General features: G+C 47.2%; 1 protein-coding gene across 1 annotated transcript in view; it reads right to left on the bottom strand.

The window, feature by feature from the left end:
• The window catches only part of PKD1L1 (polycystin 1 like 1, transient receptor potential channel interacting), a 170,092-nt gene that overhangs the window by 103,362 nt on the left and 42,382 nt on the right, over nucleotides 1–24,348 (bottom strand). Inside the window, 10 exon segments of the mRNA XM_010341384.3 lie at nucleotides 1,598–1,657; nucleotides 2,973–3,341; nucleotides 5,273–5,433; nucleotides 8,104–8,325; nucleotides 11,434–11,615; nucleotides 15,511–15,717; nucleotides 19,596–19,728; nucleotides 21,540–21,779; nucleotides 22,318–22,486; nucleotides 22,994–23,113. Of these exon segments, the coding sequence (XP_010339686.3) occupies nucleotides 1,598–1,657; nucleotides 2,973–3,341; nucleotides 5,273–5,433; nucleotides 8,104–8,325; nucleotides 11,434–11,615; nucleotides 15,511–15,717; nucleotides 19,596–19,728; nucleotides 21,540–21,779; nucleotides 22,318–22,486; nucleotides 22,994–23,113 (1,863 nt within the window).

The raw sequence follows: 24,348 nt of genomic DNA, 5'->3' as shown, positions 1-24,348 counted from the left end.
AAGATATAGTAATAAAACACAGATGTTGAGGGGTCAGAATTACTCCTGTAAGGAAGAATAACTTTGTAAATGCAATACAAAGGCAGGTCTATTTTTCATTCATTCAGACGTACTAAGCACCTACTATGAGTGTGAATGTGAGCCTCTACAACAGATCTGCGTGTGTATTGTGAAGACTTTTAAATGTTTTAAATGTATTATGTTTTGATACTGAAAAACAAAGTGAAACAAAAGTCTTCTGGCTAAGAAGAGAGTACTCTGACGGCTTCTCCCGGGGCTGGGGATAGCCAACTCTAAGAGACCACAAAAGGCCCAGCCTGCAATGTGTCTTTGATTTGCAAACTGACAAATCCAGAACCACCTCTGACAAATTATCCTGGGCAACTAAAGACCACCCTTAGGCCCAGGATCTGCTGAAATTAAACTAGCTGATTCTCAACTATTCACCCAGCCCTGCCTTGGCCTTGCCTTTCCTTCCCATAGAAACCCCAGGAGAGACCTTGGCTTAAGTGATCCCCTGGCTCTTGTCTGCTGTCCGCTGACCTCCCTGTGGGTTCCCCACGTGGCCCTGTGTGGCCTGCCATGCCTCTTGTCTCTAGGACCTGGGAGTATTTTCTTTGTTTTCCTCTCCCCTGTGGCTGCACCTGACTGACCATCTCATCCAAGAACAGCACGACACATAGGAAAGAACGTGGGAAGGGCTGGAGAAGCTGAGCAGTTGGAGGCAGCTGAGGAGGACTGTTGAAGGAAACACTGCCGCAGATCAAATCATTCATTCATCATCCGTTATTCCCTTGATAGATAAATCATCTGCTCATCAGCCATTTATCCATTCATTCAACAAATAAATCATTTACCTACTCATTTGACAGATAAATCATTCACTAGACATCCGTCTCTTCCCTACACAGACAAATCAGTCACTCACTGATCATCCATCTTTTCGTTTGGTAGCTGAATAAATCATTCACTGATCATCAATTCATTCTACAATGTGCTTACTTAGTGCCAATGTGCCAGGGACTGTGATCTATCCTGGCACACAGCATAAGCTGGCCATGGAAGCTTTCCTGGAAGAGCTCAGAGCAGAAGACCCAGAAGCATGGACAGTGAAAGAGTTACTAAGTGCCAGGTGCCATCTGCTTCCCAGAGGAGGGAATAAACACTGAGCTGGTGTGTGTGGGGGTTGGGGTGGTGGGGGGTTGGTCCTTACAAGACAAACCTGAAGACTTCCCAGAGAGAAATGACGCCAGACCTGAAGAAGGAGGCTCGCTGAGCAGATGACTTAAGGACTTGGAGGGAGGCGTTCTTGGCAGATGACACTCCATGGCCAAGGCATGGAAAAGCTGGGATGCCCACCACTGGGCCTAGGGCTACTCTCAGGATTTTGGAGCAGAGGGAGACAGAAGGGCAGAAAGAGGGGAGCTAGAAATAAAGGTTTGGTTCAGACTGTGCAACGTAAGAGTTTCCACTTTTCCCTGTGACTCTGTGAAGCTCTCAGTGGCCATGTGAGGGAGTAGGTGGGAAATCCAGATTGCAGAAAGGCTGTGGAGGAGAGCCGAGGAGAGAGAGGCAGCGGGCACAGAAACACAGTCACCTGGCTGTCTTCCTTCTGATGGTATTGCTTCTTGAATATCGCTGTAATAGGCTTCAAAATCTACATGAAAGGACAAAATCATAATGTTTCCTTTAAAATCACAGAATCTCCTGAAATTAATAGCAGCTCTCCTGATGGGTCACATTGTCCTTGGTCTATTTCTAGACTCCATACATTGCTCTGTGGATTACAAAATACCCTCAGTGGTGGTGTCTCCCCTCCTCCTGACAGCTGGGCGAGGCAGGTGCCATTGCCCCAGGGCCCCAGGAGGAGGAGCTGGAGCTCCAGTCAGTGTGCGGTTTCTAAGAATAACTCAGCGAGTAAGTCGAGGCCAAGGCTCACATGTGGCCTTCTGCCTCCACACCCAGCATCCCATCCTCTCTTCAAGCAAGTTTTTTACTGTCCTTTTAGAGAAGACGTCTTGCTCTTTTCTTTTAGAAGGAGAGAAATGGACATAAGAATGTCCTGCTGCAAATGTCACTTCCTGTCCCCTCAGCCCTCCGCTCCCAGAAGCTAAGGAGCTCACAGAGGTCCCTCCAGCCAGACAAGAGCGTGCAGGCCATGAGAGCACCATCGCCCAAGAGTAAGCAGCAAAATCAAACGGGGTCACCAGCTGGGGACAGTGACAGAGAGACAGGTGCCAGCCCAGAGCTTTTCTCATCATTACCTGTTCTCTCCATTTTTAAAGTACCAGAATGGTTTCTGTCTACCTGAAGCCCAAGGATAAAGTGAAGCAGTTGATGCCAGGGCAGGGGAGAGGGATGAGGAAGTCGGAGTGGAACAAATGGCTACTGCAGCACAGACACTGCACACACGGGACCTCGCGGACCTCACTGCACGGACACTGCACACACGGGACCTCACGGACCTCACTGCACAGACACTGCACACACGGGACCTCACGGACCTCACTGCACGGACACTGCACACACGGGACCTCACGGACCTCACTGCACAGACACTGCACACACGGGACCTCGCGGACCTCACTGCACAGACACTGCACACACGGGACCTCACGGACCTCACTGCACAGACACTGCACACACGGGACCTCGCGGACCTCACTGCACAGACACTGCACACACGGGACCTCGCGGACCTCACTGCACAGACACTGCACACACGGGACCTCGCGGACCTCACTGCGGCCTCAGAACCTGCTGTGCGTTTGTCATTTTCCCAGTCCAGAGATGAGGAATCCAAAACTCCATGACTACCGCACAGTCATCAAGTGGTAGGTGTGGACCTGGCACTCTCTGACTTAAAGGCCCACGTTGATGTGATCTCACACCTTACCACCAGATTCCCTGCTTCCAAAGGTAATTTTGGCGCCCAGACAAGGGGGAGGACATGCAGGAACAGTGGCACTTACCAGAGGGGTGAGGGTCAGGGTTGTGGGTGGGCTGACTTCTCTCCAAGGGGTCAGTCATCAGGGATCCCTTGCTCTGTGGCTCCGGCTCTAGGTCTAGCAAACCTTCCTCTGGAGCCTCCCCTGGGACTGCAGAGTCCCCCACAGCAGGAATCCAGTAGACTCCAGTCACGGGCTCTGTGGGGGTTCCCCTTGGGGCTGAAGGGGCAGGCTGGCCAAGGGTCGTGGGTGAAAGTTCCCATGAGAATGGTGTGGTTGTGGCATCAGGGTCTGCAGTGCCGGGCTCAGTGGACAGCAGGTTTGACTGTGATGATGTTGAAACGGCACCGAGTCCCAGTGAGCCCAGCAACCCCACTACTCTGCAGAAGGGAACTTAAGCAAACATTTGGCAGTGTTAGAATTTTGTAGCAAAAATATAAAACATTTGCTTAAAAAAGTCTACAGACTATAAAAGGATGCTCTGTTTTCAACAAATCTGTTGTGAATTTGAAAACCTACACTTACGAGATTCAGGGCACAGAGTGTGGTGTTGGCGTGTTCTGTGTTGGCGTGTTGGCCAACAGCAGGAAGCACACATATGGAAGTAGAAGGCAGGGTTCACAGCGATTGCACCTGGCATTTGCTCTCCCAAGTCAGGGGGTGGGGGTCTGCTGAATCCTGTGCATTCCCAGGCTTGGCTTATTCATGGTTGTTCTAGAAACAACTTGGGGTGCATAGGGTTTCTCTTAATCCTCACTCCCTTGCTCTTCAGTAAGTGGCATGTTTTGGATATTTTGCCCCTCGAAGTCACACGTTGAAATATAATCCCCAGTGTTGGAGGGGAGTCTGGTGGGAGGTGTTTAGGTCATGGGGGTGGATCCCTCACCAATGACTACTTGGTGCCCTCCTTGCTGTAATGAGTGAGCTCTTGCTCTGAGTTCGTAGGAGATTCAAAGGAGCATGGCATCTGCCCTGCCGCCTCGCTCCCTCTCTCACCATGTGTCAGCTCCCTTTTGCCCTCCTCCATGAGTAAAAGCTCCCTGAGGCCTCATCAGAGGCAGATACTAGCACCATGCTTCCTGTACAGTCTGCAGAACCATAAGCCAAAACAAACCACTTTTCTTTATAAACTACCCAGCCCAGGTATTCCTTTATAGCAGTGCAAGAAGGGACTAATACAGCAAGTAGCTAGCGTAACAGTTTTCAAAATTGCTGTTAGAATTTATGATGAAGGATCAAGAGCAAAGAAAAAATGCCACGAGTATATAAATGACCTCTCAATAAAGTAAACTTTTCCTTGCAACCATGGGAGAGCCCAATTTTTTGAGACACATCAATCTAAGGGCCATGATTCACTTCGCTGAAAGTCTAACCACTGGATGTGTTTCCCCTGCAAGTTCCTCTAATCTATTCAGCATGGACTCTGATTCAGAAAAACTCAATTTACCTAAAAGAATTCAGAATGCCTCTCTTGCCAAGAAGGGCACAATCACCCTATATGTCTTCATGTCCCTGTAGCTGCTAAGGCCAGCTGTACCCACAGCTCTACTTGTGGAAGCTTTGTATGGCCTCATGGAGGGGATCTTTAAGAAACGTGAAGGTCAGCTGGGGCTCGGCACCAGCTCTGTTGTAGGAGCTGGCTCTCCAGCTCAGAAATAAAGCTCCTCTGCTTGCCATTGAGAGCCACCTCTCTGATCACAAATAACGCCAAGTGAGAACTCAGTCTCATGACTGGTTCAAACCTTTGTGTCCTGCAGTACCCAGTGTCCTTACACCAGTGCCTGGCACACTCCACACATTCCATCTAGCCCTGACACCACTCTGTGAAGTCATAAGATCTCCATCTTTCACTCAAGAAAATTAAATCTTGAGCTGCTTAAAGCCACCAGCTGGTAGTGTGGAAGCAAGGACTGGAAGCTTCCGCCCTGGTTCCTCTGCTCGTTCCTCACCGTGCAGCTGCCCCAAAAGACAGGTGAGGGGGTGAGGGACACAACCCTCTAGGGTTGTGCAGATGCATCACATCTCAGGTCCTTCCGAACTGTGGCTTTAGCTCAATAAAACTGCCTACACGGATGTTGGGCGCAGCCTCCCGTATCACGCTGAGGTCAGAAGCAGCCCTCGAGTGTGTCACCTCTTCTGCTGGCGCCTCACAAGTGTTCACACGGACTGCAGAGGCAAGAGGGCTGGGGAAGCACGACGGACCCTTCGCCAGGCAGATCAGACACACTGGGTCACGCCAATTGTATTCTGCAACATTTTAGAACTCTTAAAATAACCCTGAGTTTTTTCCTCAGACAGTGAAATAAAGCCATCAGTCTTTTTACCTTCTATCCTATTCTTATCTGTTGCATTGACTAAAAAGAGATCCCAGGAATAAGACAGGTCCGGCATTTCACCACAGTCCTCACATATAGCTTGAAGAGAGAGTTCGTCATTCCAGTTGACAACGGTGTCTTTAAAGCTGACCCAGGAGATGTGGAGGAATCTGAAACACATAACTTGGTTTGAGATCTTAGGAAAATAATGTGAGGGTTCTTTGGTCACATTAATTCGTGTCAGGCATGTTTAAATCACCCTACTTTGGATCTTTATTAAGGGAATTGAATAGCAATGTCACAGCACATATAACGGCACATATGGAGTGGCCAGCACTGTGCTATGCTCGACAATAGTGTGATCTGCTTGAACGTCCACGAGATCCAGTGACGCAAGCACACCGCCACTCTACAGAGTTCAGAAAGGCTGTGCAGCCTGTCCGAGTCACACAGCAGTGAGGGCACAGCCAGGCCTGATCAAGGTCCTTCTACCTCCAAGCCTGGGCTCCAGCCCAGCTCTGCACACTAGAGCGGCTGCCACCACGTGGCTTCTCCTCACTGCCCCACCTCAGGGATGGCTTCCACCAGCCGCAAATCCATCCCCTCCTGAACCCTCCCCGTGGCCATTCACCTTTGCCATTCCCACACGGCCTCAGATGCTCACAGAGAAAGAAGTCTCCACTGCCTTGCCCTGCCTCCTCCCTGCGCAGGGTTGTGGGTGATGGGCAACATGCATCTCATGCCCACAGCCCGGCGCCCACTTCCTTTGGGCCTGCTTTCCACGGCTGCCTGCTTTCAAGCTCTCTAGCCTCTTTGCTGACCCAGCACTTTCTAGAGCGCACTTTTATGGTTTTTCATGATATCACAGGGGTAGGCTGGGATTTCACAGATTTATTTCCTGTGGGACTCAGGGAGGCTTTAAAAGGCCAGGTTGGTAGACACTCCGGGGTATGTGTGGCACCTGGTGTCTCCCATGCGAACATCCCATGAGTCTCAGACCACGGCCTCAGCATGTGGCTCCCAACACATGGGCTGAGGGGCTACAATGGGAGAGGCCACACAGCATCCTTGCCTGGCACTGGGCCCAGGCGGTCTATGTGTGTGAAAGGACCCATCCATGTGTGTGCAGAGTGGGGTGACGGGGGTGCAGATGGACATGGGTAAAGAGAGGTCCCTCCAGCCCCAGACCTCCTGGGGACATCATCCACACAGGCCCGGACCTTCCTGGCAGGATCAAAAGAGGCTCACCCGGCAGTGTTGGCACATATCAAAAGAATTTTCTTTTTTTTTTTTTTAGATGGAGTCTTGCTCTGTCACCCAGGCTGGAGTGCAGTGGTGCAATCTTGGCTCACTGCAACCTCCGCCTCCTGGGTTCAAGCAATTCTTCCACCTCAGCCTCCCAAGTAGCTGGGACCACAGGAGCGTGCCACCACGGCCGGCTAATTTTTGTATTTTTAGTAGAGACGGGGTTTCACCATGTTGGCCAGGATGGTCTGGATCTCTTGACCTTGTGATCCACCTACCTCGGCCTCCCAAAGTGCTGTGATTACAAGCGTGAGCCACTGCGCCTGACCGAAATAATATTTTTAAATAATTTCTGTAATTATCTCATGAGTAGCAGAAGTGTATAATACATTACATTTTTGGATTAAAAGTATTTAACTTGTGAAATTTAATGATTTAAGTTGTGCCCAATTGTCGTAGACTTGTACCTGGCATTTCTTCACTTTTAATACATACCCAAAGCCTCAAATAACAGTCAGTGATCTGGGCCTGTGGGGACCCCTGGGCAGCGCTGTGTGACCTTGGGGTTCACCATGGCATGGCCCACTCTTATCTACTGAGCCTTGTCTTCATGGCTCTAATCTTGAAACCCTAAACTCCAGTCTGCGGCATGACCTTCAAAGCAGTCTTTCTGATCTCTGAGGACAGCGGATTTTCTTCCTCTTCCAGGAAGCCTTGCCAAGCCACCCAGCACACAAATAGGACCATAGTAACTGCCCAGGCCCCTTGCCCCTATCGTTCATGATGGAAGCAGCTCAGCCTGCCTGGGGTCTTCCACGTGCCATGTAGGGCTATGGGCAGAGGGTCAGCCCCAGCATTGCATTCTGGGTGGCTGCCAGCTTGCAGCCTCCACGGGAGAGTGGCCAAAGCAGGTGGGCCTGGGCTCCTGCTCCATCCCCGCTGCTCACTTACATAATGATCCAACCCCTTAGAGGGGAGGCTGGGAATGAGCTGCAACCCATGCCCACCCCTGCACTTGGCTTGGTCCTGGTATCCTGTGTTTGGTGTCTGGGGGCTGCACTTCACCCATGGGTGCTATTCTGGCCTCAGTGGTACCAGGGTTCTGGGTTTGGGGCATAGCACTTCTTTGCCCCTGCACCTTTCACAGTCTCAGACATCACAACTGGGCCCACACTGCTGTCCCCTCAGCCCTGTGATGCCTGGAAGGCCTGGGCAGAGGCCCTGAAACCCCTGGCTGAGAACTTTATGGCTTTGCCTCCTGGCGTTAGCGCCAAGCCCCAGGACAGTCCCTGATCTTCTGGACAGATGCTGTGATGGGAGCGTTCCCACTGAAGTTCCGCTTGGAACCCCCTGCTGTGCCAGCTTTAGCCAGTGTGCTTGGCTGTCATATGCTGCCCAGACATCAGCCTGGGAACGGGGACTGCTTCCCCAGCGCCTTTCTGAACAGCCCTCTCCTCCTCCTTTGCAGTGAGAATCCCGCATGGCCAAACTCCACACTTCTTGCTCTGCACAGCAGATTCCTTTCACAGATGCTAGCACCAGGTGGGAGCAGACACCTGTGAGCTGAGCTGTGCTGAATGCAGGGCAGGTGGTACCTGAAGGCTGAGTCAGGATGAGGGGACAGGAACACCCGGGCCTCAGAAGAGTTCCGGCCACCACTGGAGACCCTCAGCATCACAAGGAACTGATCATAGCTGTCACTGAGCCACTGTGCCTCAAAGGAAACAGTGGGAGCCCCGGCGTCTAGTTGGTGTGCAGTGGAGGGGCTGAAGCAGGGATGTCCTGGGGAGCTGGCAGCAGTGCATTCCCAGTGATACCTGTTGGAGAAGTCATCGGACTGGCTGAGGGGAGCATCAGGCAGAGTCAGGACTACCCTGTGTCACTGCATGGATTTTTCCTGGGTGAGGGGGACCGTAGGAGACATGTGGTTGGAGATTTTGCTTCCCACATTTTTCCCATAAGTGAGGTGGGAGGTTGCAAAGGGGCAGCAGCACCACCATCTGGGGTGGGCTCAGGCCACCCCTCCCGACTCACGGAGGCTGACTCCAGACAGCCTTATTTCTGGCCGCCCCAGGCTTCCTACCCCTTCTCTGTGCACAATGACCTCCTCTGCTTACATCACTGCCACCTCCCAAGTCACAGAGCTGTGCTGCCCTCAAGTATTTCCCAAACACTGTACCCTACCCTCGTGACAGCTCCATGTGACAGACAAGAATGCCACGTGAGCCCAAGTTTAGGAAGAAAATACATCTGGGAGGCCTCAGAGAGCTTCCCAGTAGCACAGCTAGTGAGGGGTCGGTGAGATGAACTTCAGGCATCTCTCCTCCCAGTCTCACAGTGTTTCTGCAATATAACACTCATCACACCCAGCGAAATAAACATGGCTGCTCCAGCCAGGTCAAGCAGAAAGACAGCGTCATCCCCAGCCTTGAACTGGTCTTATTCTAGCAGGGACACACACTCAAACATGCAGTTCCAGTAGGGAGGAAATGCTGCCATGGAAATGTTTGTGGCTAGGAAGGCCTGGCCCCATCCTGCAGCCATAAGCCCTTTTCAGAGGTATTACCTAAATCTGAACTGCTATTGACTCTTAAAGGCATTTCCCTGTCTGGTGTGCAGGTACCTCATTCTAGACCTCTCTGTTTCCAGAACCTGAATAAAGAGGCTCTGTGATGGGTCAGGAACCACCCTGCTCAGCAGGAGCACTGCTTCCAGCTCACTGGCTGTGCAGAACAACTGCCCCTGGGATTTAGCTGGAATATTCTGTACTCCCAGGGAGGAAATTCAGCTCATTTCAGCAGCCACATACAGAGCTCTTGTTTTCAGGCACTGTGCTGGGTGCTAGAACATGGGGATGTGGAGATTAGAAAGACACAGCCTCTGTCTCCTTAGGTTGGGTGCAGGGAAGGCTATAGCCAGCTGAGGACTTTTCCAGAGCATGTGCATGGATCAGATTGGTGAGTCCAAGCAGCCTTTGCCTCCTCTCAACTCAAGAAACACCAAATCCTACATTTGTAATGCAGCAAATATGCGTGATCACAGAGGTTGGGAAAACAGAGCAATTCATCTATTGCTTTGTAAGTAAATATTCCCTGACTAGCTACCATGTGCCTGGCATAGGGGACATGTCAAATAAGAGCCCTGCCCTCCAGAGTTTAGATCACTCAGTTAACAGTGACCACAGTAAGTGAGGAAAGACTCAACATCAGAGGTGACTACTGTGAAGAAAGAGGCCATCAGATCAGGGCAGGATCTGTCATTGTGGAGTCTCAGGGTGGGCCTCACTGGGAAAGTGATACTTGAGCAATGAGTAAAAGGAAGGGGATGATGGCAGACATTTGGTGAACTGAGTGACGAGCTGCAGAAGGAACCTTTGCTGTAAAAAGCTCAGAGAGATGCAAGCTGGGTAAGTCCAAGGAGGGGCAAGAAGGCCCGTTTGCAGTGAGCTGTGGAGGCAGGATGGGACAGCTGAAGCTGCAGTGGGTCAGGGGAGGTTACATCAGCCTCGTCCACAGTGTGAGGACATTGGCTTTTACTCTTGAGTGTAAAGGGGGCACTAGAGAGTTGAGCTGTAAGTAAGGTCTTCTGACTGTTTTAAAAAGAATCTGTCTCCGGAAGGAAGGAGGGTGGGAAGCAGGTGAGGAATGAGAAATTACCTAATGGGTACAATGTACAGCAATGATTGCATTAGAAGTCTAGACTTTAACACTAAAAATTCGGGCAATGGTTACATTAAAAGTCTAGACTTTAACACCACCAATATATCCACGTAACAAAACTGCACTCATCCCCTAAATCAAAAAGAATAAAAACCAGTAATACTAGAAAAAGAACCCATCTTGGAAACAGGGCTGCAGGGGAGGATGGCAGCGTGCAGGCTGGCCAGGAGATCTTAGGGAGACGAGCCCAAGCCCCCGGCCGCTCAAACCAGGATGTACTGGCGGTGGGGGAGGTGGTGCGAAACTCATGTTTAAGGGAGGGCCAAAAAAAAAAAAAAGAAGAAGAAGAAGTAAAAGATGCTGCTAAAAATTTTGGGGTGCATTGGTTCATGCCTGTAATCCCAGCACTTTGGGAGATCAAGGCGGGCAGATCATTTCAGGTCAGGAGTTTAAAACCAGCCTGGCCAACATGGTGAAACCTGTCTCTACGAAAAAAACGAAAATTAGCCAGGCATGGAGGCATGTACCTGCAGTCCCAGCTACTTGGGAGGCTGAGGCAGGAGAACGGCTTGAACCTGGGAGGCGGGGTTTGCAGTGAGCTGAGATCAAGCCACGGTACTGCAGCCTAGGCAACAGGGTGAGGCCCTATCTGAAAAAAAAGAGAAAGAAGATTTTGGCCTGAGCGACTGGAAAGGCCCTTCCGTGGGTGCAGAAGGCAGATGTGTGGCTGAGGTGTATCGAGGCTGTCCAGAGGGGGCACTGGATGGAGGCCAGGACTCACAGCCTGGAGTCCGGGGAGCGGTCTAAACAGAGAATCCCTGTTTGAGGCTACTGCACATAGATCATGGATGGATCCACATCAGGACCTTGGCTGAGGCCCCAGGCGGGAAGGGGTGTGGTGGAGAAGAGCACCAAGGCCTGAACTGGGGCAGCCTCCAGCAACAGGAGATCTACCCACCTGGAGATGAGTGACCCCCGGAAACCAAGCCTCCCACACACCACAGCATCTCACCAACCAAGAATTTAATAATAGTGGTACTCAAACGCCACAAAACAGATCCCTCCTTAAACACCACCTTAAAAAGTGACCTACATTTTACTTTCTACTCTTTTCCTCAATTCCCTTATATTTTGATCCTAAATAAAGCAGTTAAACTTATGAAATGCACTTAAAATGTAAACCTACGAATAGCCTCCAATGTTCCGGAGCCTGCATTTGCAGAAGGCACAGTCTGAGCTGCACAGCTGTGTGTGGGTGGTGCTCACCTGAGACTGGCCCCAGGGTTGTCAGGGTCGAAGGACTGGGTCCCTCTGAGGACAATGGGGGATGAAGCGGTCCTGGAGAAGAACAGGTGTGTGCCCTCGGAGATCACACTGACAGGGGCCTGGGCCTGCACCTCCAGGCCCACACAGTAGTTGCTGTACACCACACTGCCTTCAATCTGAACCTGCGGAGCCAAGAACAGAGGATGTCATGCAGGGACAAGGCAGGAACTCGCTGAAGAAACACACTCATCTGAAAATTAGAAAGGAAACTGATGAGTTTCAATGTATCCCTGGCTATAAGTCAAACAGTCATGTTAGTCAAAATAATCACTCTACTGTGTGCCATGAGAGCTGTGGCTAGAGTCCACAAGAGCGTGGACATCATCCTATCCAAGCCTGTGTTCACGTACAAAGTTGGGCATTTCCCAGCTTGTGAACACAACAGAGACTTTCCATGTGTGCACATCTTATGGCTTTCAAACTTCCTCCTTCCACAGTGAATTGTTCCATGCTCCTGGCTTTTGTCCAGCCCCCTTCACCTATCTTAGAACTGCTTCTTTCTAACCCCCAAACATATCATGGACTTTAGGAAATGCAAATGAAATTTAAGACAAATACTTTTAAATGCAGGAATAGCAGAACATGTTATAAATAAGGCATTCACATTGTTCTTTTAAAAATTTCATGTGGCCAGGCGTGGTGGCTCATGCCTGTAATCCCAGCACTTTGGAAGGCCAAGGCAGGTGGATTGCTTGAGCTCAGGAGTTTGAGACCAGTCTGGGCAACACGGTAAAACCTCATTCCTACTAAAAATACAAAAATTAGCCTGGCATGGTGGTGCATGCCTGTAATCCGAGCTACTTGGGAGGCTGAGGCATGAGAATCACTTGAACCCAGGAGGCCAGGAGTGGGAGGCTACAGTGAGCTGAGAGCATACCATACACTCCAGCCTGGACAACAGAGTGAGACCCTGTCAAAAAAAAGTTTGATGCAATTTGAAAATATACAGTTGAAAACTTGCTGTTCTGTCACTGGGTCTCAGCCTCAGTCACTCTAGATTTTCTTCAGATGCACACAGTTCCCTGCTGGTCAGTCTCCTGAGTGGCACCATAAGATAACAGAACAGCTGCAGGATCGGAACTCCCATTTCCCCCTCAGCCTCTGCTTGCTCAGCCTCTCCAGCTCCAAGGAGCCACTGAGAATGTTCCAAGTATGTACAGAGGCTGAAGGAGGCACAATGAGGGCAGCTGCTTGGGGAAGATGCAGGGATGGTCAGGAGCAAAGGAAACCTGAGGCTCTGACTGAAATCAGAGACACCAGAAGTTACCTTACCGGTCAGAAGGTCTCAGACCTAGAGAAAGACACAGGTCCCCTGTAAAGACACTGAAGATCACAGAGGTGGCTCCCGGCTCACAGTCAAGCCTCTCTCGGAGCTCCTATTACCTGGCCCGTCCCACAGGCTGGACACATCTTCTATGGCTTGTTGGGCTTAATTTAAAAATTACGTAATTTATAAATTAGAAAGCAGAGTTTTATTTTTTAAGAAATGAATTATCTGCAGGAAGTGTAGTCTGGCTAAAAAATCGAAAGTAAGTATTTAGAGGAGGGCGGGAAGGGCAAGACAGGAATTTAAGTTGAATGGGTTATCCCATATTCACAGTATATAGGAGCTATGGATATTTATGGAAGAGGATTGTGTTTTTGGTATAGTAAGTAAACACATACATGTGTTTTATGTTTACTTTTGGGTGGAGACAATATTGGAATGTATTATAATTAGGTCTATGTTAAAAGGTGAAATAGGGACATGAAGGCACTTAACTGTGTAGTCTATAAAACTGGGCAGAATTAGTTTATGGTTGGTGGTTTTTTATCAGGAAAAAGTTATAGAAATTAGGTTTTTGTTTAATTAAAGTTGTAGTTATGGCTTGAGGATTAGGGCGGTTTAGTTAGTTGATAGAGAGGCGGTTTAGTTAGTTGTTAGTGGCTGTAGAGTTGTAATTGTTTTAATACTGTTTATTTTAAGGCTAGTATTTGTTTAGCTGATAGAGAAAAGGGGAAAAAACATCCTGTGGCAATGAGAACATAGCTTATTTTTTAATTGTAGGACTGTGTGACTTCACCCTTGCCTGGCATCGCCTTAGGTCTTGTTAACTTATTACCATAGAGTATGTCCTGGCCAGGTGTGGTGGCTCACGCCTGTAATCCCAGCACTTTCGGAGGCTGAGGCAGGCAGATTGCTTGAGCCCAGGAGTTTGAGAGCAGCCTGGGCAACAGAGTGATACCCATCTCTACAAAAAATTCACCAGGCATGGAGGTATGTGCATGTCATCCCAGCTACTCAGGAGGCTGAGGCGGAAGTATCACCTGAGCCCAGGAGATAGAGGTTGCAATGAGCTGAGATTGCAGCCATTGCACTCCAGCCTGGACAATAGAGTGAGATCCTGTCTCAAGAAAAAAGAAAAAAGGGAGTCTGTTCTGTTCTGGCAGTCTTATAATCTCTATTTTAACATTCATGTTGATCAGTTGTTGCGTCTAAACTGTAAAAGGGAGGGGGGTAATGAGGCATGGCTGGGAACTTGATTTTTTAAGGTTTTTCTGGGTCCCCTTGGCCAAGAGGGGGTTTGTTCAGTGATGGGGGTCTTAGGATTTTATTTTTAGTTTATAGGCTCCATCTATCTCCCCCACTCGGTCCTTCACGCAAGTGTGCAAAGACCTTATCTACATTCAAATTCCTCCCCCAGGACACAGCCAGGTACAAATAGTGCTGTTTTCATTATGAAAATGAACAGCAGCCTCACCCTCCTCCACTCCTTCAGTAGTACAGATTTTCCTTTGCATTTCTCCTTGGCTTCTTACAATTAGCCACTCAGCAGGTCAGATGCTCCCCACCACCCCGAGGTCCCCCAACACTGACCCTACTCTGCTCTCTATTCCCTGGCTGCCAACTGCTTCAGCCTCTAAAGACTTCTCAACTTCACTAACACTCTTAGAACATCCCATCCTTCAGTCTGCTCCCAACTTCTTCCCAATTAACATTTCTAAAGAAGAGTATAGAGCCTGCTGGGGAAGCTCTGGTTTTTCCTGCAACCTGCATCTGACACAGTGCTATGCAAGGCCTGGTCTGCAGCCTGCTATCCATTGGTCCATTGTTACCTGCCTAGTACGCAATGATGTAACTACAGACACAGAGGAAACTTCTGGGAACTTCAGCGTTTGCCATTGCTGTGACATCCCAGCACAGATTGAGTGGACTTGCTTCCTCAGGCAAGGTCAGGGCAGTTTGAGTGCTGAGGAGCTCTGTGGCAAGTCACATAAGGCACCAGCTGGAACTGTGCTCAGTAGGACTGTGTGCCCCACAGATTAAAACAACAAAGCTCCTTCGATGCAGATACCTTGACGAGAGGGTTCCTGCTCCGGTACCGGCAGCCTGGCCTGCCCACCACACCATTTGATCCTAGACTCTCCCACCAGGATCTGCTCACTATCCCCGGTCTTCTTCTATTCTTTGCCAAGCTGTTGCCCTTTCCAATCCCTTTCTATGTCTATGAACAGATTCTCTTTTCAGGACCCTCTTTCTTAAAGCCCACTCTTTAAAAAAATGACCTCTCCCTCTTTTAACCCACATATTTTCACCATTTTTCCAGCCAAAATGCACCAAGCACATGCTGAGAATCAAAGTGCCAAGAAGTCACTGTAAATGCCTCTTGCATGCCCTGCCCTCTGACTGTCATCCCCTTTCCTGCCTGGGTGACTGACTGGTCCCTAAATGGCAGGGCCATATATTCTCCCGACATCCCAGCACCAGCACAGGGCTTATTCAAATTAGGTACACAGGAAGGTTTTGTTCACAAATGGGAAGGAGTGTTTTTCATCAATTGCTTTGCCAGCATAACTTGCTCTCTTTGGGGGGAATTCATCATTTCTCTTAAAACCCTAGCCAGATTTTTTTTTAAAAACAACTTCCCTTTTCCTGGATAGAACAGGTGTTGAATTACAAATGCTGAGCTCTTGCTCCAGGGTGATGGGAAGCATGGGTTTCACTGGGCTGGTAGAGCAGTAAGTCAGCGAGCTGACCTTAGCAAGGGCAGTGTAGTTCCCATACTCCAGGGTGTGGCTCGGGAGGAGGAGGGTCCGTCTGTGAGTGTCCACAGCAGCAGGGAGGGAGACAGGGAGCCCATCAGAGTCCATCAACTTCCAGGTGTAAGAAAGACCTTGGGAAAGGTCACAGAAGACTGCAGCTTCAAATGTCACTCCCAGCCTCACAGGCTGAGACCTCCGTATCTAAGTATCAAGAAGAGAAGATGACTTGTTAAAATGTCCACCACGTCTAATGCACCGGTAAATTACTAGAGATTCAGTCTTAACTTTAGATCTCCAATTATCTGTTTGCATATTCACAGAATGTTACTCTTAGGGCTGGACTTTAGACCACACCAGAATAAAAGTACATCTGTTTTATGGACAAAAAAGGTAAACAAAACAAAATAAAAATAGTAAGTAAATACTTATATATTCATAATAAGAAAAATCTTCCTTTGCATAAAATTAATGGAAAAATAGCAAAGATATCTGCTATTTGATTACATAAAAAATTTAAATTTCCAAATGTCAAAAATATAAATGTCATGCTCCTGGGTTTTGGCACCTATGTGTGTGTGTGTATATATATATGTATATATGTATATACATATGTGTATATGTATATAAATTTATATATACACATGTACATATATATGTGTGTATAGATATAAATTTTAAAAATCAATATAATAAGAAAGTCATTTGCAATATATATGACAGATATATGGTTTCCCTATTTTTTTCTTTGCTGAAATATTCTGAAGTCATTCCCAGAAATCATGAAATTTAACCCCTAAATACTAAATATACATCTCTAATAACTAAGGGAATTTTCCTACTAAACACAATACTACTATCTTACCTTAAAAATAAACAATAATTTCTTAATATCATCTAAACCTAGTTTATGATCAAATTTCTCTTATTGTTTCCAAAACATATTTCTGTGCAACTGTTTGATTTGAGATGCACAAAACTTGTTTGGTTTAAAAAAAAAAAAAACGAGAGAGGAGAAAAAAGTTTTCTTATCAGCTGGAACTATGAGGTTTTCTAAACTACAGTTTGTTCAGGAACATAAGGATAAATATTCAATTCTTTTCCTTAATTACCAACATTCAGAGAAAGAAGTTGGGGCACTAGTTACTTCCAATGGTGACCAGTGTGTTCTGTGTGTCTGCCTGCTTGGTGGGTACAGGAGAAGCTTCTCTTTCAGCATAATTATTTTTAAAATATTAGCATTATTCATTCAATCATAGATGTTATCTTTTCAATGCTCCAAGTGGTCCGTCTGGGGCCTGGGGCATTCTCTTTGGCCTGGCTCTGGTGACGTCCTCATATGACCCTGCTAGTCTTTGAGAGTGATGATTTGTCGCACTATTCTTTCTACTTTCATTCATGCTTTAAAATTTTCATAACGAAGAATTTTCAATGTAAATAGTAACTGATACATATATAAAAAGCGTATTTGCTCACTTTAATAAGCCAATAAGGACAGGATATAAGGGGAAATATTAGTGTCTACCCATCCATATGCCTTGTCCTTCCCAGCCGCTCTTTCAGAAGCCCCTCCACACCCTTCACTTTGAGCTGGAGGCAGATTCCAACTCAAGCATGGAGGAGCAAGTGAGGCTAGGAGGCCTGGCCGGGGGGCCTCCACCCTGGGGCAAACGCTGGGTACAGGGGCTCCCCCGGAGGTTTTTATTTTTCTGAAATTTCCATAAAAATAAAAATTGGAAAGGGAAAACCTGGAGGCAGCTAAGAAATGAGATTTTCAGAAATCTTGGTGCTCATTATAAATGAATTTTTACTTTTGATATTCTTTAAGTGACTTTATAATTAAATTACCTTTCAATTACTTCTTGTTTCTATTCTGAATACGATATAATTCTAAGATTTGTCACAAAACTGCCCAGATTTACATGGGTTACAGCAAATTTTAATACTAGGATGCCGATTTTTAGCTCATTCATGATAATAAACATTAAAAAATACTAAATGCCTAGTTGGGGTGAGAGTTGGTCCCTCGGTGCAGACGCATGTGAGCTGCTACAAGAACATCTCTAGGCTTGCTGAGGTTCTGGGAAAAGCATTGTGCCCTTCCATTCTGTAACTTGCAGTCATTATTCCTACGAAAAGGCCATACACTTGCAGACCAGTGTGCAAACAGTGTAATCGCCAACTTATTTGCAGCAATAGGAAACTAGAAACTTGGCGAGGCACGGTGGCTCATGCCTATAATCCCAGCACTCTGGAAGGTCAAGGCAGGTGGATCGTCTAAGGTCAGTGAGACCAGCCTGACCAGTGTGGTGAAACCCTGCCTCTACTAAAAATACAAAATTAGCCAGGTGTGGTGGTGTGCACTTGTAATTCTAGCTACTCTGCAGGCTGAGGCAGGAGAATGACTTAAATCCGGGAGGCAGAGGTTGCAGTGAGCCAAGATCATGTCATTACACTCCAGCCTGGGCAACAAGAGTGAAACTCTGCCTCAAAAAAAAAAAAGAAAGAAAGAAAACTAGAAACAACAATTGTTCAATCAGAGGACATTATAAAATGATGCATAATTTGTATACATTATTTAACATTAGGACACCATTAAAAACGTAATCAAAAGGCTGCTTAATAAGCAAAGAGAATGCTCACACTGCAACCCAGGTTTGTGACCAACACACATAGCACATATAAAAAGCCTCAGAAAAATACTGAAAATAAATATATCTGACAAAAGTGGCTATTGCCTACTGCTTCTATTTCAGATGATTTCGTTTTTTTCTTTATACTTTTAGAAAACATATAAAATAAATAAAAAATGACCAGACAGGGTGCTTCAGGTCTGTAATCCCAGAACTTTGGGAGGCCAAGGTGGGTGGATCACTTGAGGCCAGGAGTTTGAGACCAGTCTGGCCAACATGGCGAAACCCTGTCTCTACTAAAAATATAAAAATTAGCTAGGTGTGGTGGTGCATGCCCGTAATCCCAGCTATCTGGGAGGCTAAGGCAGGAGAATCACTTGAAGCAGGGAGGCAGAGGTTACAATGAGCCTAGATTGTGCCACTGCACTCCAGCCTGGGCAAGAGAGTAAGACTCTGTCTCAAAAAAATAACAATAATAATAATAAAAATAAAATTATCAATATTGGTTTCTGTGTTTTATGGATTTAAAAAAATGTTTTACAGATGAAAAACTCAAGAAAACCACTCTGTCCCAAGGTTCAACCTAACCGGAGCCGGAGCCGGAGCCCTCCTGCCTGGGGGGTGTGCTTTTTCCTGCTGTGCCTTTTGCTTTGGTCCCTTTGCTGTTTGGGTCCATCTCTCACACCCAGAGAACACGTTCCCCCAGCACGCAGCCTGCCTAACAGTGTGGGTGCTGGCTGGCCTAAAAGTGGGCAGGGGTCTTTCCTGTGTGGGGGCCAGGACCCTCTCTGGAGCGCCTTGGGCACTTGGCCTCTGCAAACTAATCTCCACCAGCACACACTGGGGGCTGACCTCTCAGGGCCAGATGCCATAGAAGGCATTTTAGCAAATGCAGCTCAGTCACGGATTTTAATTCCCATGTGTCGTTTGAGCACCTTTGCCCTGAAAAGGAAAATTTGCTGTAAATCACAGGCCTCAAAGGAATGAAAGAAATGTAAAGCAATCTTATTTTTTCTAATCCAGAGTAGGTGTTCAATAGATAACTGACCATGTCCTTTCATTCTGGTGCCACATACATTCAAATATTTCATTCTCCTGAAAATGCTAAAGTCCTTAGCACAATCAAAAAAAAAAAAAGAAAAGAAAAAGCTCCTTAAAGTGAGCTGTGCTGAATGCTAGAGTAATGCAGGAGAATAAAAAACTTATTCACATGCCAGACCCCAGAAACGACTGTCTCCTCCAGTCCAGGCTGGGGTAGCCCTCCCTCCCCCGAGGACCCAGGCCACCCCTCTGAGGCCCTTATAGGCACTCCTTTGTGTAAACTGCAGCAGGATAAACTGGACAAAGCCTCGCTTCATTCCCCAAACTCTTGCCCCTCCAAACAGTGGTCCCAACTCAGAGGGAGGAAGAAAAGAGGCTGGTCGAGGATTTCCCAGACTACGAGCCTACCTGGATTTTCCCAGGCCCCATGTTCTTCACCAGGGGTGGCTGGCAGGGCTTGCACACGATGAAAAGTTGCTTTCTTAGGATGGAGGCACTGACGTTATTGAAGGCAAGGACCTCCACTGTAAATTCTCCTTCCCTGGGAGGGTGGAAAGCACAGAAATGAACAGATTGCTATTGCTGGACATCAGGCTTTCATTCAGTCTTCATAACTACCCCATCTGCAGAATTATAGTATTTGACAGCAAGTCATCCCAATGAATAAGAACAGAAGAGGCAAGGGTCACAAGATTGATTTCCACAGAGGTGTTTCATCATTTAACCAACAGACTGGCTCCCCAATTAGCCTGTGCCAGGCCAAATACCAAACTCCCAGACTGACATCACATGCTATATTCAAACAATATATCCATGTGAGGGACGTGTTGCTTCCTTCTTTGGGCAACCTTCCCCACAGCCATGGCCTGGCCCCCTCTTGACAACAGAGCAAATCTATATATTTTCCCTGTGTGATGGGTACCCTAACTCATAACTGGGGAGTCTTTGGGCATGGTCTTCCTGTTCTATTTCCTGCTCCATGGATCTGTTTTCCTGATCAGTTTCTCAGGGTCCTAAAAACTGAGGAAGAGTAGGCTAGATCCATAGCCTGTCTCCAGGGGAGGGGAGCGGGTCACAGCTGTGGAGAGATTCAGGACAGTTGGAGGAGTGAGCTGGGTAGCTCCTGACGCAGCAGGTAGTACTTTATAAGGAAATACATGCTGATTTTGCAAATGTTGCAACATGGATAATTACTTCTGAATTTGAAACAGGAAAATATTCCCATCAGAAGACCACAAATTTGAGTCTGCAAGGACCAGAATATCACTTGCCATCCTGGAGCTCCAGCAAGAAAGGTAGGGCCTACTGATAAGAATAAAGACTGGATGGTCGTCTCAGGTTGTCAGACAGCCTAGGGGACACTCTAGAGATGACAGTGGAGCCACCGAATAAGCCATGTCACTTCCACAGGGCACAAAAGGGCTCCTGGAGCTACTGAGTACATCACCAGGTACCTAGGCCACCACGTGCTCAGTTGAGCATGCAGCAGTCTACAAGCCACTACTGCTCAATTCCTCATGTGAAAATCTATTTCTGATGAAAAAGTCCTGGATCCATAGTTAGTGATGGGGCTATTCCGTCCCCATCAAAGCACAGAGAGGCTGCAGTGTGGGTTCTTGTGGAAATCCTGCATGTGGGGAAGTCTGCAATCTTTCCCTGATGCCACTGCCTATGTGAACCTCATTTTCTAGATACTTCTCCATGCTTTGATATTTCCCTATAGCAGCATAAAGTTTTGATGCCAGCTGCAGGCTCAGCCTTGGCCATGGGTGTCTCCCCACTGAGGATTTTACCCACTTGGGTCCTAGAACTCACCCTGGAGGCTTGGCTGGGAAAGAGTGGTCCAGCCAGTCTGCACCTCATTATACCTCCATAATGCTCAGTAAACACAGTTAAAGGACAGAGTTCATGCTCTTCCCTATGGCATCAAGGCCCTTCACAATCTGCCAACCTACACTCATCTCCCCCTTCTGTATACATCTTGCCAGTCAGTCTGAACATCTCCCGTTGGCACCTCACCTATCGCCTGTGCCCAGGTGTTTGTCTGTTTGGGATCCTCTCTCCTGTTTCCCTTTGGCATGCTCCTACTCAAGATTTCACTCTCAAGGAGCCATCCCCACCACACTGCAGGCCTCCTTTGCAGCCACAGTCCCAGTACTGAAAGCAACTCTTTCCCCTGGACTAGGAACTCCTTGAGAGGCATGGCCGGGTATTATTTGTCTCTGTGTAATCACCTGTCACCTACATTGACTGAAAGGCAGATCTCTATGGGGAACCCAAGGGCTGATGCCTTAAGACTCTGATCCCAGGTGCTGTCTGTAGAGAGCACTCCCCTGCCTTGCACTGACTCACCTACTGTAGACATGGCTGCTGGAGCTGCTCCCCAGGCTGACAGTGCCATCTCCAAAGTCCCACAGGTAGGCAACATCTGTGCCGAAGTTGATCCTGCACTCAAAGGCCACACTGGCGTTTACCAGAGCTGATGAGGGGGACGTAAGCCGATTGGCCACAATTTTCTTCTGCATCCTGATGACGTGGGGCTCAGAGACCACACTGCTGATCCCGTTGGAAGCCTTAACCATCACACGATACCTGCGGGATGGGAACAGGCGGGCAGAGAAGGCAGATGGCAAGACAAGAACAGGGTCACAGCTAGAGAAACCGTCTGCTTTACTTCAAAAGGAAGGAAGGCAGGGGAGGGGAGGCATCATTTAATTTGTAAGAACTACCAAAGTATCCAGCGGTTTTCCTCTCATTAAGAAGGAAGCTGATATTTTTGACTACCTCCTCTTCATTATTTAATTCATTTCTCAAGCAGTGCAAGTAAGGATCATTGCCCTTCCTTAGATGAGGAATTTCTTCGGTCACATGCATGGCCGAGATAGAATTCAAACCTAGGATTGTCTGCTTGAAAGCCCTACACCATTTCCTTTAGATCAAGCTGAAGAGAGATGAACTAAATCTTCCTTTAAATCTTATGTTTGAATTCACTTCACCAAAGGACCTAGTGGCCCATTATAACACAAATGCAACAGCCATACGATGACTTCAGTAGCAGCCTCGTGATCTTCAGAGTGAGTAGAGGCTGAGGTACAAACAGCTACAGAGCAGGACTGCTACTTTTACTGACCACTGGGGGATGCTGAGTCTTTTTTTAATGCTTCTTGAAGTCGTCCTCACTGTTGGATCCTCTCCAAAATACCACTCAAACTCCAGGGGTATTGTTTCCTTGGTAATAGCTGCAAATGTGATGTCCGTGTCTGTGGCAAACACAGTTCCATTTGTGTAGACAGAGACAGCTGTGGCAAAAGAAAGGATGGTGTGGCTATGTCAACACAGAAAGGCTGGACTCTCCAGAGAAACTGGTACCTCTACTTTCCCACTTGGTCATGGGTTTGAGTGATGGTGAGGAGCCTCTGACACGCATGCAGGCTAAGGGCAAGGATGTAGCTGTGGGGACGAGGTAGGCAGTGCTGGCCCCAGATCAAAGGCCCTCATAGGAGGAGCTCCTAAGGCCACAGGGCCAACTCCTTTTGGGATTCTGCTAAAAAGGGTTTGGCACGTGGAGCTGGTAGATGACTGTCCCAATAACCCACCTTCCCATTCCTTCAGATGGGAGCCTTAATGCCTGTGGTTTCGGAAAAGACCCAGAACAAATGGCAGGTGAACAAAGAACCTGTTCAAGGCAAATGGGGCTCTTGGGCAGAGCTGATAACAAAAACCCAGTTCTGCCTATGGCTTTCCTAATCTCAGCTGACCGCGAGAGGGAGGTTTTTGTTAAATCTGGAATTAAAAAAAAGACATACATTGCATCTTATACCAGACAGTCATGCTGTGCCAAGCCTGGCTGTCACCCACTTGACTTGGAGAAATAAAGGACACGTTATATGAAGGAATAGATGGAAAGTGATGTATAACAACAGTGCCTAAAATAAGGGAAAAAAAGAAGAGAAAAAGTCTTAAAATTAATTCACTTTTCTCATACAACACAGTCAATATTTTTCAATTTTAACTTTCCCTCTGTGAATCCCAATAAATTTCAAAATTCTAAGCATGTGCTCTGAAATTAGACATACCTGGGAAAAATAAACTTAGTCATAGAATTTGTCATTAAATTTTTCTTTGTATGTTTTCTTTATCTGAGAACTCCCTACATGCTTTTAAATATGTTAATTCCTTTGAAATATGTCAATAACTTTGATAGATGGCCTTGTTTTAAAGTATTTCTTAATGTGTACACTAAGTAGTCTTCACTTTACAGTAGTTCTTAAATAAGGGTCCAAAGATAAGCCTCATGCATTTAAGTCCTATAAGATGTAATGTAAGATTGTGCATACATAGGCCAGGTGCGGTGGCTTAAGCCTGTAATCCCAGCACTTTGGGAGGCCAAGGCGGGTGGATCACGAGGTCAAGAGATCGAGACCATCCTGGTCAACATGGTGAAACCCCGTCTCTACTAAAAATACAAAAAATTAGCTGGGCATGGTGGCGCGTGCCTGTAATCCCAGCTACTCAGGAGTCTGAGGCAGGAGAATTGCCTAAACCCAGGAGGCAGAGATTGCAGTGAGCCGAGATTGCGCCATTGCACTCCAGCCTGGGTAACAAGAGCGAAACTCCGTCTCAAAAAAAAAGATTGTGCATACGCGTATATATACATGTACACACACCATACACATACCACATATATGGCATATATACACATATACATCATACACACACCATACGCAGCGCAGGCACCCATACACACCACACACATACCACACATGTACTCCTACATACACACCACACATGTATTATGTACATATACATGGAGGTGGATAGCAAACACTGAATCAGATTCTGAAAGAGTACTGTGATGTCTAAGAAGACTTACAGCAACTCATTTATCATAAAAGGGTATTAAGCAAGGAGGGTTATTTATTATTACTACTGCTCTTCATAGTTTTCTCTTTATAAAGAGAAAATATTCGCTTATAACAGAGATAAAGTGGAATGGATATTCTGTCCTTCATCAATGCATCAGAATTTTTGAATATCATATGACTAAAAATCAATATCATATGATAAATAAATATCACATGGTCTCATTAGCCATGTCTGAAAATTAATTCCGAGCACAATCTGATAATCAAAAGTGTTTTAAAAGATACAATTTACAGAT

The sequence above is a fragment of the Saimiri boliviensis genome, chromosome 10 (genome assembly GCF_048565385.1).
Source record: "Saimiri boliviensis isolate mSaiBol1 chromosome 10, mSaiBol1.pri, whole genome shotgun sequence".
NCBI classification, from domain to species: Eukaryota; Metazoa; Chordata; class Mammalia; order Primates; family Cebidae; genus Saimiri; species Saimiri boliviensis.
The sequence above is the reverse complement of the archived record's forward strand: the minus strand, read 5'-3'. Positions and strand labels throughout refer to the sequence as shown.